General features: G+C 41.1%; 1 protein-coding gene across 2 annotated transcripts in view; it reads right to left on the minus strand.

Annotated features, from left to right (window-relative positions):
- The window catches only part of Wdr7 (WD repeat domain 7), a 283,531-nt gene that overhangs the window by 257,154 nt on the left and 11,958 nt on the right, over nucleotides 1–14,419 (minus strand). For both annotated transcript variants that reach the window (XM_048419639.3, XM_048419640.3), the window contains exons 2-8: nucleotides 13,020–13,191; nucleotides 12,426–12,532; nucleotides 9,791–9,869; nucleotides 5,073–5,247; nucleotides 4,017–4,093; nucleotides 2,547–2,666; nucleotides 339–484 (exon numbers count right to left, since the gene is read on the minus strand). In XM_048419639.3, the coding sequence (XP_048275596.2) occupies nucleotides 339–484; nucleotides 2,547–2,666; nucleotides 4,017–4,093; nucleotides 5,073–5,247; nucleotides 9,791–9,869; nucleotides 12,426–12,532; nucleotides 13,020–13,178 (863 nt within the window). In that variant the 5' untranslated portion in view covers nucleotides 13,179–13,191. The remainder of the gene's footprint in view (nucleotides 1–338; nucleotides 485–2,546; nucleotides 2,667–4,016; nucleotides 4,094–5,072; nucleotides 5,248–9,790; nucleotides 9,870–12,425; nucleotides 12,533–13,019; nucleotides 13,192–14,419) is intronic.

Genomic DNA, 14,419 nt, shown 5'->3' on the forward strand with positions numbered 1-14,419 from the left:
TCTCACAGGTAAGGGAGCTTGCTGGAAAGCTGACAACCTGAGTTTGATCCTTGGAACCTACATATGGAAGGAGCAAACTGATGCCCATGAGCTGTTCTGTGACATGCACACATGCACAGTGGTATATATGCATACACACATGTGTACACATGCATACAATAAATAAATAAATGCAAAAAACTCACTTGGTTTTTTGTGTCTAGACTTTAAATTGGGATTAAATACACACCTTAAGACATTCAGAAGTCAAATATTTACACTACATAAATGTTCATTCTTTAGAATTACAGTTCAAATTGTGAATTCTTTACATTTGACTAAACGTATATATTTCCTACCTGGCAGGGAGTTTATAAATATAACTCTGCCCATTTTCAGTCCAGATGATCACTTTGTCTGCGGACACAAAGTCCCCCCCAGTCCATGTCTGTCCATTTTCACTAGGACCTGAACAAAGCAGGGAGTAGTCTCCAGCATCAAACACCTAGGAGCAAAAGAAATTCACTTTTTAATTGACTCTAGCTGGTTACAATTTAAATTTGATAAAATAGCTTTCACCTGAAAGAAAACTTCTGAAACTATATTTAACAAACCAAGGCTTTCACAGTATAACTCAGCAGATGAGGACAGGCTCTCAGTGAGGTCTGGGGCAGTCATCGTCAACAGGTCCCCGCTATGGGTGACCTCTGGCAGTCCCTGTCCTCCACCACCCGCAGCACTCGGAAGAGTGGCCCCTATACCTCACCTGGGCAATACAGCAGAGCTAACCCTGAAGATGTAGGGGTGGGAAAAATGATTCTGAGGATGCAAAACCTGGAGAACTGGCACTGACCCTTGCTCAGCACTGCAAGGGGTGAACTGGCCAGGGCAATGCTGGAGAGCTCATAATACTGGTGAAGACAGGGTAGAGCCAGTGGGCTGACCAACCAGAAACTACCCAGGCCCAGAACCAGGGTTATGTGTTTGCCCACCCCAATATCCACTCCACATGTGATCTGCTAGAGCTGGGGGTAGGAAGGGTCAGTCCTGTGAACCCAGGGCTGCAGAATCTCCAGATACAGGGCAGCAACTGGAAGACCAGGAAAAGTCCCAGTGAGGGCCCAACATGGACGGTATAGCAGAGACCAGGGGTCTCGAACCAGACCACTGACTCTTTGTGATAAACTCCTGCAGTAAAAAATGTATGGATAAAGGGTTTACTGCGTGACTCACTGTGTCACACAGAAACTTCCATGATGAGATTTTCCCCTTCTTCCTTTCCTTTTTCCTCTTAAATTTTATTTGGGGTGGGGGGAGACAAATGGAATCAGGAGCATGATGTCAAAGACACAAATAATACACAAAATTTTTTAAAATGCACTGGATGCTCTTCCAGAGGACCTGAGTCCAATTCCCAACACACACATGACAGTTCAAAACCATCTGTTAACTCCAGTTCCAAGTGATAAAACACCTCCTTCTGACCTCCATGAGCACCAGGTACGCACATAGTAGGCACACAGATGTACGTGCAGCCAAAACATTCATATACCAAAAATCAATACTTTTTTAAGTTAGGAAAAGCAACTGTTCCCACCACGGTGGACAGCTTCTTGGATTGCCCACCTAACACCCTCCTCCCTGCAGACAGATTCTAGAGTTATTTTGTGCACCTAGAATGCAGCTAAAAGCATGAGCTCTCAACTCTAAAATTAAGAGTATCTTAAATTCCCTTTTCTTGCTCACTTTGTGTGAGAGAAGCCTGCAAGCATGCTAGGGGTGACCCTGATGAGAGAGACATTCTCCAAAAGCTGAACTTGCAAATGAGATCCAAGTCCCAAAGGACACAGTGATGTCAGCCTGTGAAAGAAGCTGAACCAGAAGTGCCCAGCTAAGGTAGGCCCTGAATCCCCACCTAAAAAAACGGGCAAGGATACATTTCTACTGTTTAAACGCAAGTTTGGGGGAGATTTGTTAGACAGGTTTAAATACTAGCATACTTTTCTGATAGTAAAAGTACTGAAGTTACTCAACCAGCATAATCCCTAACTAAATTCTAAGTATTTGTCCTTACCCTTCATCAAAGAAACTTCTCTTTACAACAGACGGAAACCACTACAGAAAACTACAACCAAGCAAAATGCAAAATTATAGAGTCTACTCCTAAAGAAAACCTCTACAAAACAACTCCCTCACCTACGGCTCAGGGATCATTGCAGAAGGGGCTGGGTAGAAAGACCGTGAGAGCCAGAGGAACAGGGAATTTGCTTCCAATTTGAAGAAGCCAGGAGAGAAATGTATTATTCAGGTTCAGTAACACACTTGAAAGAGAAATATCCAGTCTACAGAGACATAATTACCAATAACTGAAATAGTAACAAAAAGTAAAAATTAAGACCAACAAAACATAGTCCTTAAACCATTCATTGTATGGAGTAGAACAACAAAAGACAGCTACCTGGAATTAAGTCCTAGTTCCTCAAAAAACATCAGAACCCAACAGGAGTTTTGCCAAGTACTGGTAACCTAGATAAAAAGGCAACTTCACATTTATCTATTCAACTTACCCTCCAGTATTTGGAGCACACAACCAAGAGTGACCTCTGCGTGAATGAACAGAAGGAAATGCTTTGGCAATTCTGACAATAAATTGGTTTTGATTCCTCCTCAAATATTGGTTCAGTATCCTGAAAAAAAAAAGACTCATATAATCTCAAGAATAACACGTATTAAATAATTAAAGAAATCACAAAATGATAAAGACACCACCAAGGAACGAGAGTACCATGTGATAAGTTCATCATTTTAGATCCTCAGAAAAAGCCCCGGCAGTAAAAACTGCAAAGATGTACTATTAAAAACAGCTGGGCAAAGCTGGGCGATGGTGACACACACTTTTAATCCCAGCACTCGGGAGACAGAGGCAGACAGAACTCTGAGTTCGAGGCCAGCCTGATCTACTCAGTGAGTTCTAGGATAGAGAACCCTGTCTCGGAGAAAAAAAAAAAGAGCTAGGAAAAATGTCTTTGCTACAAAGCTACCAATATTTAAGCCCTGATGGTGAGTCAAAAAACATCTTCACTGGAAACGGCAGAGGATGGGATTCTGCAGCAATCCTATGGCTGTATATACTTGAATTAATAAGAAAAAACAAAAGTGATCAATTCCTCCCCCAGTTTTCTAAGATCAATAGCTAATATTTCCCTAGTTGAAGTGAATGTAGTATTGTCAGAAAATTGATCTAGGCCACAGTACTATGAAATAAGACTAACAGATTTATATGGTTTTTTTTTTTTTTGATGCTGTTGGTGTTTGAACATGAAATGTCTCCACAGGCTCAATGTTAAACCCTACTCCCCACCCTGTGCTAACATACTTGAAGGCTTTGGACACTTTAGGCGATGTGCATGGTTACGAAGTTGTCACTGTAGGCATACTTTGGAAATACACCTGACCCTAAGACTCTTCCTTACTCTCTCCTGGCTGCACAACCCTGCAGTGATGCCGCTCACTATGGTCGGTCATGCCAAGGACTCCACTGAAGTCTCTGAAACCATAAACTAAAGTAGGTTCTTCTTCCCTTAGGATGCTTATGTCGGGTATTCTGTCACCATTTTGTCAGGGGTGGGGAGTGCAAGAGTAACTAAAATGGGTGGTTTATTTATTTCATTCAAGAAAGCTACCTTCTAACTTTTAGTTTAAACAAAAGCAGAAGGGAAACACCTATTACATTTCTCTACTTCATATTCTGGATGATATATTTCTATTATTTCAATTGAAACACTTTTCGTTTAAAAAAAACTAAGTTTAGGAATACCTGATTACTAAAGGTTTAAATTATACACTAAGAAAGATATGCCAGGCGGTGGTGGCGCATGCCTTTCATCCCAGCACTGGAGAAGCAGAGGCAGGCGGATCTCTGTGAGTTCGAGGCCAGCCTGGTTTACAAAAGCTAGTTCCAGGACAGGCACCAAAGCTACAGAGAAACCTTGTCTCAAAAAATAAAAAAAGAAGGTAGAAATCACTGTCCATCTCACCTGCATGCCACCAGTTTCAGAGGTGACAATCCACACCTTCAGGATGCCTGTCACAGAGAGCGCTACCACAGTGTCCTCTAAAACAGGAAGAGACAAGAAGCCCACGTTAATCATAGCATACTCCCTCCTAGCATTACACAGCCTACTCCCACCAACTTAACAACAAGTAGGAAACATAATCCCCTGCGCTCAGTGTTGACATTATTGTTGTCTTCTTGGTGCGGGAAAATTGTCTGTATTCTGTCAATCATGTTTTAAATAAACGCTGATTGGCCAGGCAGGAGGTATAGGTGGGAAAACCAGACAGGAAGTAAAAATGATGCAAGGAGAGCAGGAGAATTCTGGGGAGGAGGAAGTTGATTCCTCCCACTCCTGCCCAGACTACCGAAGCAGCAGGATGTGATCTGCCCCACTGAAAAAGGTACCGAGCCACATGGCTAACATAGATCAGAAAAATGGGGTAATCAAGATGTGAGAGTTAGCTAATAAGTAGCCTGACCTAATGGGCCAATCAGCTTTATAACTTATGGAGATCTATGTGTGATTTTCTTTGGGGCTAAACAGCTGGGGGAATTGGGCAGGATAGAAACCCCAACAAACTAGCTGGCCCTCATGTTACATCTTCGGGGAAAAAAATATTATACTTTCCCTCAGTAATATTTACTGAGTCTAATGACACAGTTACAGAAACTCATCAAATTTTAGCTCCTCCCTTTTCATTCTCTTCCGTGAGAAATGGTGCCTCTTGGCAAGAGATAGGTCTTATCACCACCACACCCCTGACTATTCTAACTCACCTTCACGTAAGAAAGCCATCCGTATAAGCTACAGCATTCCAGAGTCTAGGGATCCATCACAGAATGAAGATACTCTAGTGCGGGTGAGTGTAAATACTAATTCAACTGAAACTACTTTGTGAAGAGCTACATCACAAATTATTGGAACAAGTATCTCTTGAATACAAGAATATAACCAAAACTGTTAACTCTGACAATCTGTAGAACTTCACAGAAAAGTAGACAGTAGTTGAGCTGCCAAAGGGCATAGTACACTGACCTTGTGTCCGCTGAGGGCGGATAAGGCTCATGGAGCTAATCCAGTCTGGCGATATCTTTGATACCAAAGAATACAGCACCTCAAGGCTGGTAGCATCCACAACGAGGATTTCAGGGTAATGTCCATGGCATAAAAGCCTTCCTTCTTGCTGATTTCCAACAGTGAATTGGTAGAACTAGATTCAAATTTTAAAAAAAAATGTATTTGTTGAGGTACTGCTTCAGTTCAGCTACTTGATTAACATACATTAATTAAACATGTTATGATATTCCCCTAAACACTAAATTATTCTAGGAATTTTATATGGGTACATCCATGTCAGATTATACTAATCTCCAATATTTAAAAATAATCTTCCTTTCCTCATATCACATACTCACTTTTGAACTCTCATGAGGCAAAAATAAAAAATCATTTTTTTATCTTCATCTCTAACATTCAAAGCAACTTTTATAATTTTAACGAGTCATTTTTGGTTTCATGTTTTGGATATGTTTGGTTGGGATTTTTTATTTGGTTGGTTGTGGTGGGTTTTTTGTTTGTTTGTTTTCAAGACAGGGTTTATCTGTAGCTTTGGAGCCTGTCCTGGAACTAGCTCTTGTACCCAGGCTGGCTTCAAACTCACAGAGATCTGCCTGCCTCTGCCTCCCAAGTGCTGGGATTAAAGGTGTGCGCCACCACCGCCAGGCTGTTTGTTTTCTTTTCAATACGGGGTTCCACAGTGTAGTTCTGGCTGGCCTGGAACTCTGGATATACACCATCTGACACAGTGTCAAATTCACAGAGATCTACCTGTCTCTGCCACCAGAGTACCAGAAGTAAGGACATAGATCACCATGCAAGCCTTAAATTAGGACTTTTGAATTAATGAAGCTCCCGAATAAAATGAGCTTAACAAGTTAAATTTGAAGCGGAAGCTTATGTGAGTCACAAGACTAGCGTGAGTTCTAAGTCACGGGAACAGGCAGGTGACACCACCGACTTGACAGAAACCTGAACCATGCCTTCGGTAGGGTCACTACTGCTGTGAAGAAACACTGTGACCACCAACAATCTAGGAGGAAAGGGTTCATTTCCCTCACAGTTTTATAGAACAGTTCATCATCAAAAGCAGTGAGCGCAGGGACTCAAGCAGGACAGGAACTTGGAGGCAGAAGTTGATGCAGAGGCCGTGGAGGGGAGCTGCTTTCCATGGCTTGCTCTGTTTGATTTCTTATAGAACCCAGGACCACCAGCACAGGGATGGTACCACCCAAAAGGGCTGAGTCCTTTCCCATCAGCCGCTAAGAAAATGCCCTACCAGTGGATCTTATGGGGCACTTTCTCAATTGAGGTTTCCTCCTTTCAGATAGCTAGCTTGTACAAAGGCGACACAAGGCTAGCCAGCACAAACCACCTAGGCATTCACAAACCGTCATGTCCGTGAGGGAGTTTTTAGACTGGGTTAACTGAACTAGGAAGGCCCACCTAAATGTGGATGGAACCACCGCACAGGCTGAGAAACAAGCTCAGCACGGCCATTCAGCTCTCTCTGCTTCCTAACTGCAGAGCCATGGACCTCTGCAGCCACGCCTGTCTGAACAGGACAGATGGTATCCACTTGAATTGTAACTGAAACAAATTCTTCCTCCCTAAATTATTCTTGGCAGGCATTTTTTTTTTCAGAAACAAGGAAACTTAGTAATGCAGTGAGTAGTGAACAGAAGACAAGGATGATTGATGTTCACGCTTATTCTAATCAGAGCTGCATTCTGACCGAGAGCAGAGGAAGAATAATCATCAAAGCAAGGTCAACACGGTATTGAAGGGTCTGGCTTCCTTCGGCATCACCAACACTGACTGATTCTGCTGGAACAGTTCTCATGGAGGATTTGCAAAGGCTGAAGACCTCCCCAGACTACTAAATAAACCACTAGATCATCAGCTAAGCAAGGCACAGGAGGCAAAGCGACAACCATAAAAACCAGGATGCAGCCCGTCCTCACCCTCATACGATCCCACCCTCACACATTAACGTGGTGGGAAAAGTGGGGCTTTTTACTTAATTATTCAATTACCTGTACAAGAAAGACTACAACTTTTCAATGTGTAAACATTAAACATTATAAAGGACAGCTTAACTAAGTGTGAAGGTTAAACTACAACTCTAAAGGAGAAGTCAGAGGCTAGTAACATGCAGACATCACCAGGGAGCGCCTCTGCTCCTACAAGGTTGATCAAAAACAAATGAAGTACACAAAGGAAGGTTCCTGGACCACTTGACACCTGAGTATACAAGGTCGGGGGGATGTCATGTGGAAAGAGAGTTCAGAGAACATTACCAGAGAAGATTACTTTCCTGAGAGCAGGGGTATTTCATTAGAATTGCCTGGCAAAATATGTCTACCCTTTATGCAATGTTATAGTCCCAAACAATTTTCTGAATACTAATTTAATATTTAAGACACTTTGATACTGAGAAGGAGGGTATCTAAACTTACATCCTCAAGTTTTTTGAGCATTAAAAAAAAAAGATGTCTCTAGTATTTCCTGGACATGATACGGACGCTGTATTCATGAATGCTCAACAACTGTGGTTGCCTGTATAAAACCTGCATAGGCCATACCATTCAACATTCCAGCACGAGTGGATGAAGGATTCACAAGGCCCCAACTGATGGTGAGCTACTGAGGGAGGGTGAGCTAGTTTTCTGCAGTGACTAGCCCCCTGACCGGCTGCCAATGCCAAGTAGTCAGCCTTATGCCCATGCACATATAGGCAACACTAACTGGACTCGGTAAAAACAATAATAATTATAGAACAAGAATTTAAGAGGTGGGTGGGGAAGGGAACACAAGAGAACTTGGGAGTGGAGAAGTATGATGAAAATAGATTAAACTCATGTATGAAATTCTCAAGATATATTAAAATTAAATGTTATAATAATCACTTAACAATATTTCCTGTAGTTGCAGTAAGTTCAGTAAGTGCAAATGTCACCAAGGGTCATCTCTGTATACAGAAAAACAGTCCTTGCCAATGTAATGCCACATGCCTTTAATCCCAGTACTTGAGAGGCAAAGGCAGTTTGCCTGTAAGTTTGAGGCCATTTGGGTCTACATAGTGAATCCCAGAAAAGTCAGGGCTATGTAGAAAGGCTCTGTCTCAATAATAATAATAGTAATAATAACAATAACAACAACAATAAAAATAATAATAATAAGCCCCTTTCTGGATCTGAGTGAGTAGAATAAACTGCCATAATACTCATGAATCAGCTAAAAGGCATCTGCTATTATATATGACTGCTAACTAAACACAGAAAGTCTTGTACAGAATTGGATTTTTAAAAAAGTACTTAAAATATGTTCAGCAGAAATAATTTCCCTGATATGTAAGCTGGAAGTTTTTAAGCTATAACTGCAAATTGTACAAAAGTCAAAATAATTATGCTTGATGTGTTTGACACTTACAGCTTTTAAACTAAAATAAAATGAAAGCAATTTGTGTTTACATGTGTGTATGTGGGTGCACAAGAATGTGCGCATGTGCCTGTGGAGGCCAGAGGACAACCTCATGTGTCAGTCCCCAAGCAACACCCTCTTTCTCCCTCCCTCCCTCTCTCCCTCCCTTCCGCCCTTCCTTTCAAGACTAGGTTTCTCATGGTCTGAAGCTCAGAGTAAGCTAGGCTGGCTGGCCAATGAGTCCCAAGGCTCCACCAGGCTCCACACCCCAGCACTGGAACTGTAAGAATGTACCACCACACCCACCTTTTCATAAAGGTTCAAGAGCTCAAACCCTCGCAAGAATTTTACTGACTATACTATCTCCCCAGCCCAATATATGATTCTCAAATAAAAAACATATACTCTAAAAACACTGATGAAAAAAATATATAGGTTCTTGCCACCAGGGTAAGGGATAGGCAGAAAATCAGTCAATCATCTCCTCCCTATAAACATTTACCACTTCTTGTCAGAGCTGTATTAGTATGGAAAGTTTTGTTGACAAGTTACAGTGTTACTTTGTTACTGTTGCCTTAGGGAGACTTGGGGGATTCTTTTAGACAAGGTCTCACTCATTATGTTACCCTGGTTAGCCTGCAACTCACTATGCAGATCAGGCTGGCCTTGAACTCTGCCAACATGGTTTCCCTTAGGGTCCATGTGCTAAAGGTTACTGCTGGAAGGACGTTAGGAAACAGACCCTAGTAAGGTGTCTTTTTACCATTGATACACCCCCTAAAAAGTATTGCACAATGCCAGGTTCTTCCCCCTCTTCTGCTTGTGGTCACTAGCTAAGTAGTTCTGTTCAACCACTCACTCCCCATTACTGCCACCAGCATCCTGCCACAGGCCTAAAAGTAACCTGCATCGTGGACTGGAAACTCTTAGAACAATGAGCGAAAATAAACCTTGTCTCTTTCAAGGCAGTTTGACTGAGGAACTCCCACTGGAGAGCTGACTTATACAAGCTCTCTCTTGAGTAACCAGGAGAGCCCAAGCCACAGATGCAGCAGTGATAACTGGCTGATCTCATCCTTCTCCATCGCTCTCCTCCATGCCACGCCTCTTCCCATCGCTCCCATCTTCTGAGGAGTACTTACCATTATAAATTTCTCATATTTCCTCTCCCCAGGATTTTTCACATAAAAATACAGGCTCAATGCTTTAAACCATGTTTTAATGATGTACTTGCGATAAACAGTGTTGACTCATCCAAAGAAATAGATACAAACCTGTATGCCAGTGTGGGTGCAGGCTAACTTTGTAAATTCAATACATCTGCCGTCATTCACATCCCAGAGGCACATCTCTCTATAAAACAAAATAATTGCTCACTTGAAATCTAATATATAAAAGTACAGTGGCTTAGAGTTAAGCTTCCATTGAAACTAATCTATTACAGGAAGGAAAGTAGCTAATATTCATTATTGCTATTGATCAAATTTTCCATTCCTCTAGCTCACTATCTAATCCCATTTCCAATCTGTCAACACCCCACCTGCGTCTCCATCCTTTTTATAGTAGAAATACATTCCTAGTTCTTCACTGGTTTCCAGCAAGAGTAGTTCTGGGCAGACCTTCTGTGAGGCTCTCTAGAATGTTTCAACTCCTTCACAGAGGTTCCTGATAGTGGCTGTTTCAGCTAGCAGTTGTTCCCTTGTCCTGAAGCTCAAAGCAAGGATAAGAAAGCAGAGCCAGCCTTCAATGCAACCCAAGAGATAGCAGTATCTAAGCTGCCATCCTGTGTTACCAGCGCACCATGCACTTGCAGCACTGCAGAACACCAATTGGCTAACGTCAACAGAAACCCAAACGTCAGCACACCTCTACAACTCTTATCCGTGTTAGTTTTACTCCAAGAATACCATAAAACCCTAAAATTACACTGAGAATTGGAATACTGATATGCCTTGTCTTTTAAAGAAATAAGGTATATTTAACAGAAAATATTAATAAAAAATAATGATATTTACTGGAGTTTTTAATTTTGATATCATTGCTACATCTCAAATGATATAAAAATATTTGTGTTGTTTGGTGGTTGGTTTTTGAGACAGAATCTTGCTATGTAGCCCTGGTTGGCCTAGAATTTACTATGTATTAGAGGCAGCAATCCTCCTGCCTCTCATCCTGTAATGCTTACAGATATGTCAGGCATACACCACCACGCCTTGCTGAAACAATTTTCTGTCATCATTCTCATTAAACCAAGTGTTCCAAAGAAAATTTTCCTTTCATTGACAACAAAAGTACTACATTTTACTTGCTGTTATCTCTTCCTGTTCCAAAAGATAAAGTTAAATTCCAACCCAAAACTTATAGAGGAGAAAAAGATGTTTCATATAAATTTCTACAGTTCTCCAACTTGTTTCAAAAAACCCAAAAATGTTTTTACAGTTATCCCCACTCTGGGCCCCACAGACACCGTTCAGTGGCCTGCCTCTCCACCACAAGGGCCGTTCTGAGACAGGGCAGAACGAGCTTCCGCGGCATGACAAGGGCAAAGACCTGGCAGAACTCTGCCTCCCTCCTGTGACAGCCTGGCATCACCTGAGTTTTTTAAAAGCTCCAAAGATGCCTGCTGATTCAATAAAAATGCCACACAAACTATTGTGTGCTTTTACTTTCACTATATTCTGAATTTCTCAAAAAGCAAAGAAAAGCAATAAAGTATTACAGAAAACCAGTTGTGGAAAAACATATATCCTTGAAACTATAAGTCAAGTCAGACGTGGCAGCACACGCCTTTAATCCCAGCACTCAACAGGCAGAGGCAGGTGGATCTCTGAGTTTAAGGCCAGCCTGGCCTAAAACATCAGTTACAAGACAGCCAGGGCTATGTGGAGAAATCCTGTCTCGGGAAAAAAAACAAAAAACAAAAAAACAAAAAAAAAAACACAAACAAAACAAAACCCTATAATTTAAACACCCTCCTTCAGTTTTAGACAGTGAAGAAAATATTGCAATAGAAAGAAAACTCTTCCGTAAACTGGTGCAAGTTATAAAGTACAAAAACAGAAGTCACATGACAATCTATAAGCACAACTTTAACATTTATTTTTTACCTATATGTTTATGGGTGGTGTGCCATATGCATGTGGGTGCCCATAGAGGCCAGAAGAGGATCCCCTGGAGCAGAATTTAAAGATTGTGAGTCGCCTGACATGGATTCTGAGAACTAAATCCGGGTCATTCGGAAAAGCAGTAAGAGCTATTTAACCCTGTCCTTATAAACACAATTTGTAAGTGTCAAATACATAATACATCCTTTTATTGAGACGGGATCTCATTAGGTAGCCCTGGCAAGCCTGGAGCTTTCTTTGTATACCAATTTGGTTGTATAGACATAGAGAGATCTAACTGACCCTGTGACCTAAATGACAGGATTAAAAGTGTACACTACCGGGGCTGGAGAAATGGCTCAGAGGTTAAGAGCACTGGCTGCTCTTCCAGAGGACCTGGGTTCAATTCCCACCATATGGTGGCCCACAACCACCTGTAATGAGATCTGGTGCCTTCTTCTGGTGTGCAGGCATACATGCAAAATAGAACACTGTGTATGTAATAAATAAATAAATCTCTTTAAAAAAAAGTGTACACTACCATACCCAGCCAAAATCTACATTTTTTAAGGACATAGAAAATTTAGGGGGGGAGGGGAGAAAAAGCCTGACCAAACATCTGAAAATAAAAAACAAAATATTGTGGGATGATGGTGGTGTTTAATCCCAACACTTGGGGGACAGAGGCAGGCAGATCTGTGAGTTCAAGGCCAGCCTAATCTACTGGGAGAACACCAGGACAGCCAGGGCTACACAGAGAACCCTGACTTGAAAAACACAAAACCAAACCCAGAATACGACTTACCCATTTGCAGATGCGCTTACAGTGTACTGTTTGTCCCCAGAAGCACAAGCTTTTGATAAACAAGTGATCGATGCTGTGTGACCAAATAACAGTGCTCGGGGATTAACCTAGAAAGGAAAAAAAATGCTGCTATAAACAGCAAATTAAAGATTAAACATGGGGCTGGAGAGACGGGGCAGTGATAAAAAGCACATGCCATTCTTTCAGATGACCAGAGATTGGCTCACAACCCAATGCCTGGAACTTCAGTTTCTGATCTATGTGAATATCAGCAGCACGTGCACATACACACATACACATAAATCATCCAACACGTGCACATACACACAGAAAGTCACACATATACACACATACACATAAATCATCCAACACGTGCGCACACACAGAAAGTCACACATATACACATAAGTAAATAATTTTTTTAAAGTTAACCTTTCAATTAGTAATCATGTTAAGTACTCAACATCAATATAAAGACACAGATTGAAAAAATAATGCTCAGAACACTGAAAAGCGTGGGAGAATAAGGAACTGTGCAATGTGACAGTAATTTTTGACATATTTAGTATGTAAAGCAAACATTCATATACTCACTTCCAGGTCTACTGAAAGGTCCCAGAGACAGATCTGCCCATCATGGCATCCAGTTACAATTGTGCCCCCGTCATCTGTTAGCAGTATTGATGAAATGCAATGGGTAGGGGCTTTGCGGCCCCAAAGGACAATGGGCAAAACTAGACTGTTTCCTGCCATTGCGTTTTCAAACCTGAAAATATAATTAGAATAATGTCAGATATCATATTCTCTCTCAAACACATTATATTCCTTTATTATAAAGTCAACTTGCATAATTTGAAAATTATATTTTCCAAATATCAAATTTTAACCACATAAAATCTTCTCAATTAAAAATGGCTAATTTATCATAATCACTCCCAAATTAAGAGCTTTAAAAAATAGGCAAAGTATTTACTAGAGGCATTCATAATTTTTAATTTTACTAATGAAAGGCTAATATTTTAACATACATTTATTTATCATGAGTGTACAAAGCAACTTTAAGTGCAGATTTTTTTAACTTTTTATTTAATACTTTTTAAATGAAAAAAATACCAATCCAAATTCCCACTCCCTCTCCTCCTGCCAGTCCCCTCCTACTCCCTCCACCCACCCTCCCACAATTTTCTTTCAAGTTCTAAAACAGTCTTCTCAGGTTAGAAGACAAGAAAATGAGGCTTAAGCATTGCCCGTCGAGGCAGAGAACTAGCAAGCCATGATGCTCAAATCCAAATCTTGACTGTCTGGTCCCAAATCATCTTCCATGAGTAAAACAGTCATTACAAAATTGTACTCAGAAAATGCAGTATATGCCACCTCGCGATGACAATGCATGCCTTTAATCCCAGCACTTTGGAGGCAGAGGCAGGAGGATACCTGAGTTGAGGCCATCCTGGTCTACAGGACGAGCTTCAGGACAGCCAGAACTATACAAAGAAACCCTGTCTTCAAAAACAAAAACAAAAAAAGAAAAAAGAAAAGAAAATGGAGTACACAAAAGACTGTGGACAAAGATTGTAAAGAACTTCCACAGGTCTGAGACTCCTAAGCATTGTGTTGGTGTAAATATAAACACATTTATTTAATCTCAGTCATTCCTGGCATTCCATAAATTAAGTACCTTGGCACTCTCTCTGCACAGACACCGAGGCAGTCCTGAAGCAACAACTGACCTCAGAGCAGCCGAGAATCTAGGTCTCCCTTACTCTCTTCCACTGCAAGTAAGGGAGGTCTCAAACCTCAGTACACTTCCAGAGTTGTGCAAAATAATAATTCCCTCCCAAAGCAGACAAATGAAAAGGTCTATTTCACTGTGTGCTAAACACTGAATGAATGTGCTTAATGAGAAACTCACTTAACCACATTTACTCCGAAGGTCAAATAGGTTCTTTGTTGCAGTGAAACCCAGAGGAAAAATAATTTCCCTTAACCTATTG

Source organism: Myodes glareolus, chromosome 13 (genome assembly GCF_982192425.1).
Source record: "Myodes glareolus chromosome 13, mMyoGla1.1, whole genome shotgun sequence".
Taxonomy (NCBI): domain Eukaryota; kingdom Metazoa; phylum Chordata; class Mammalia; order Rodentia; family Cricetidae; genus Myodes; species Myodes glareolus.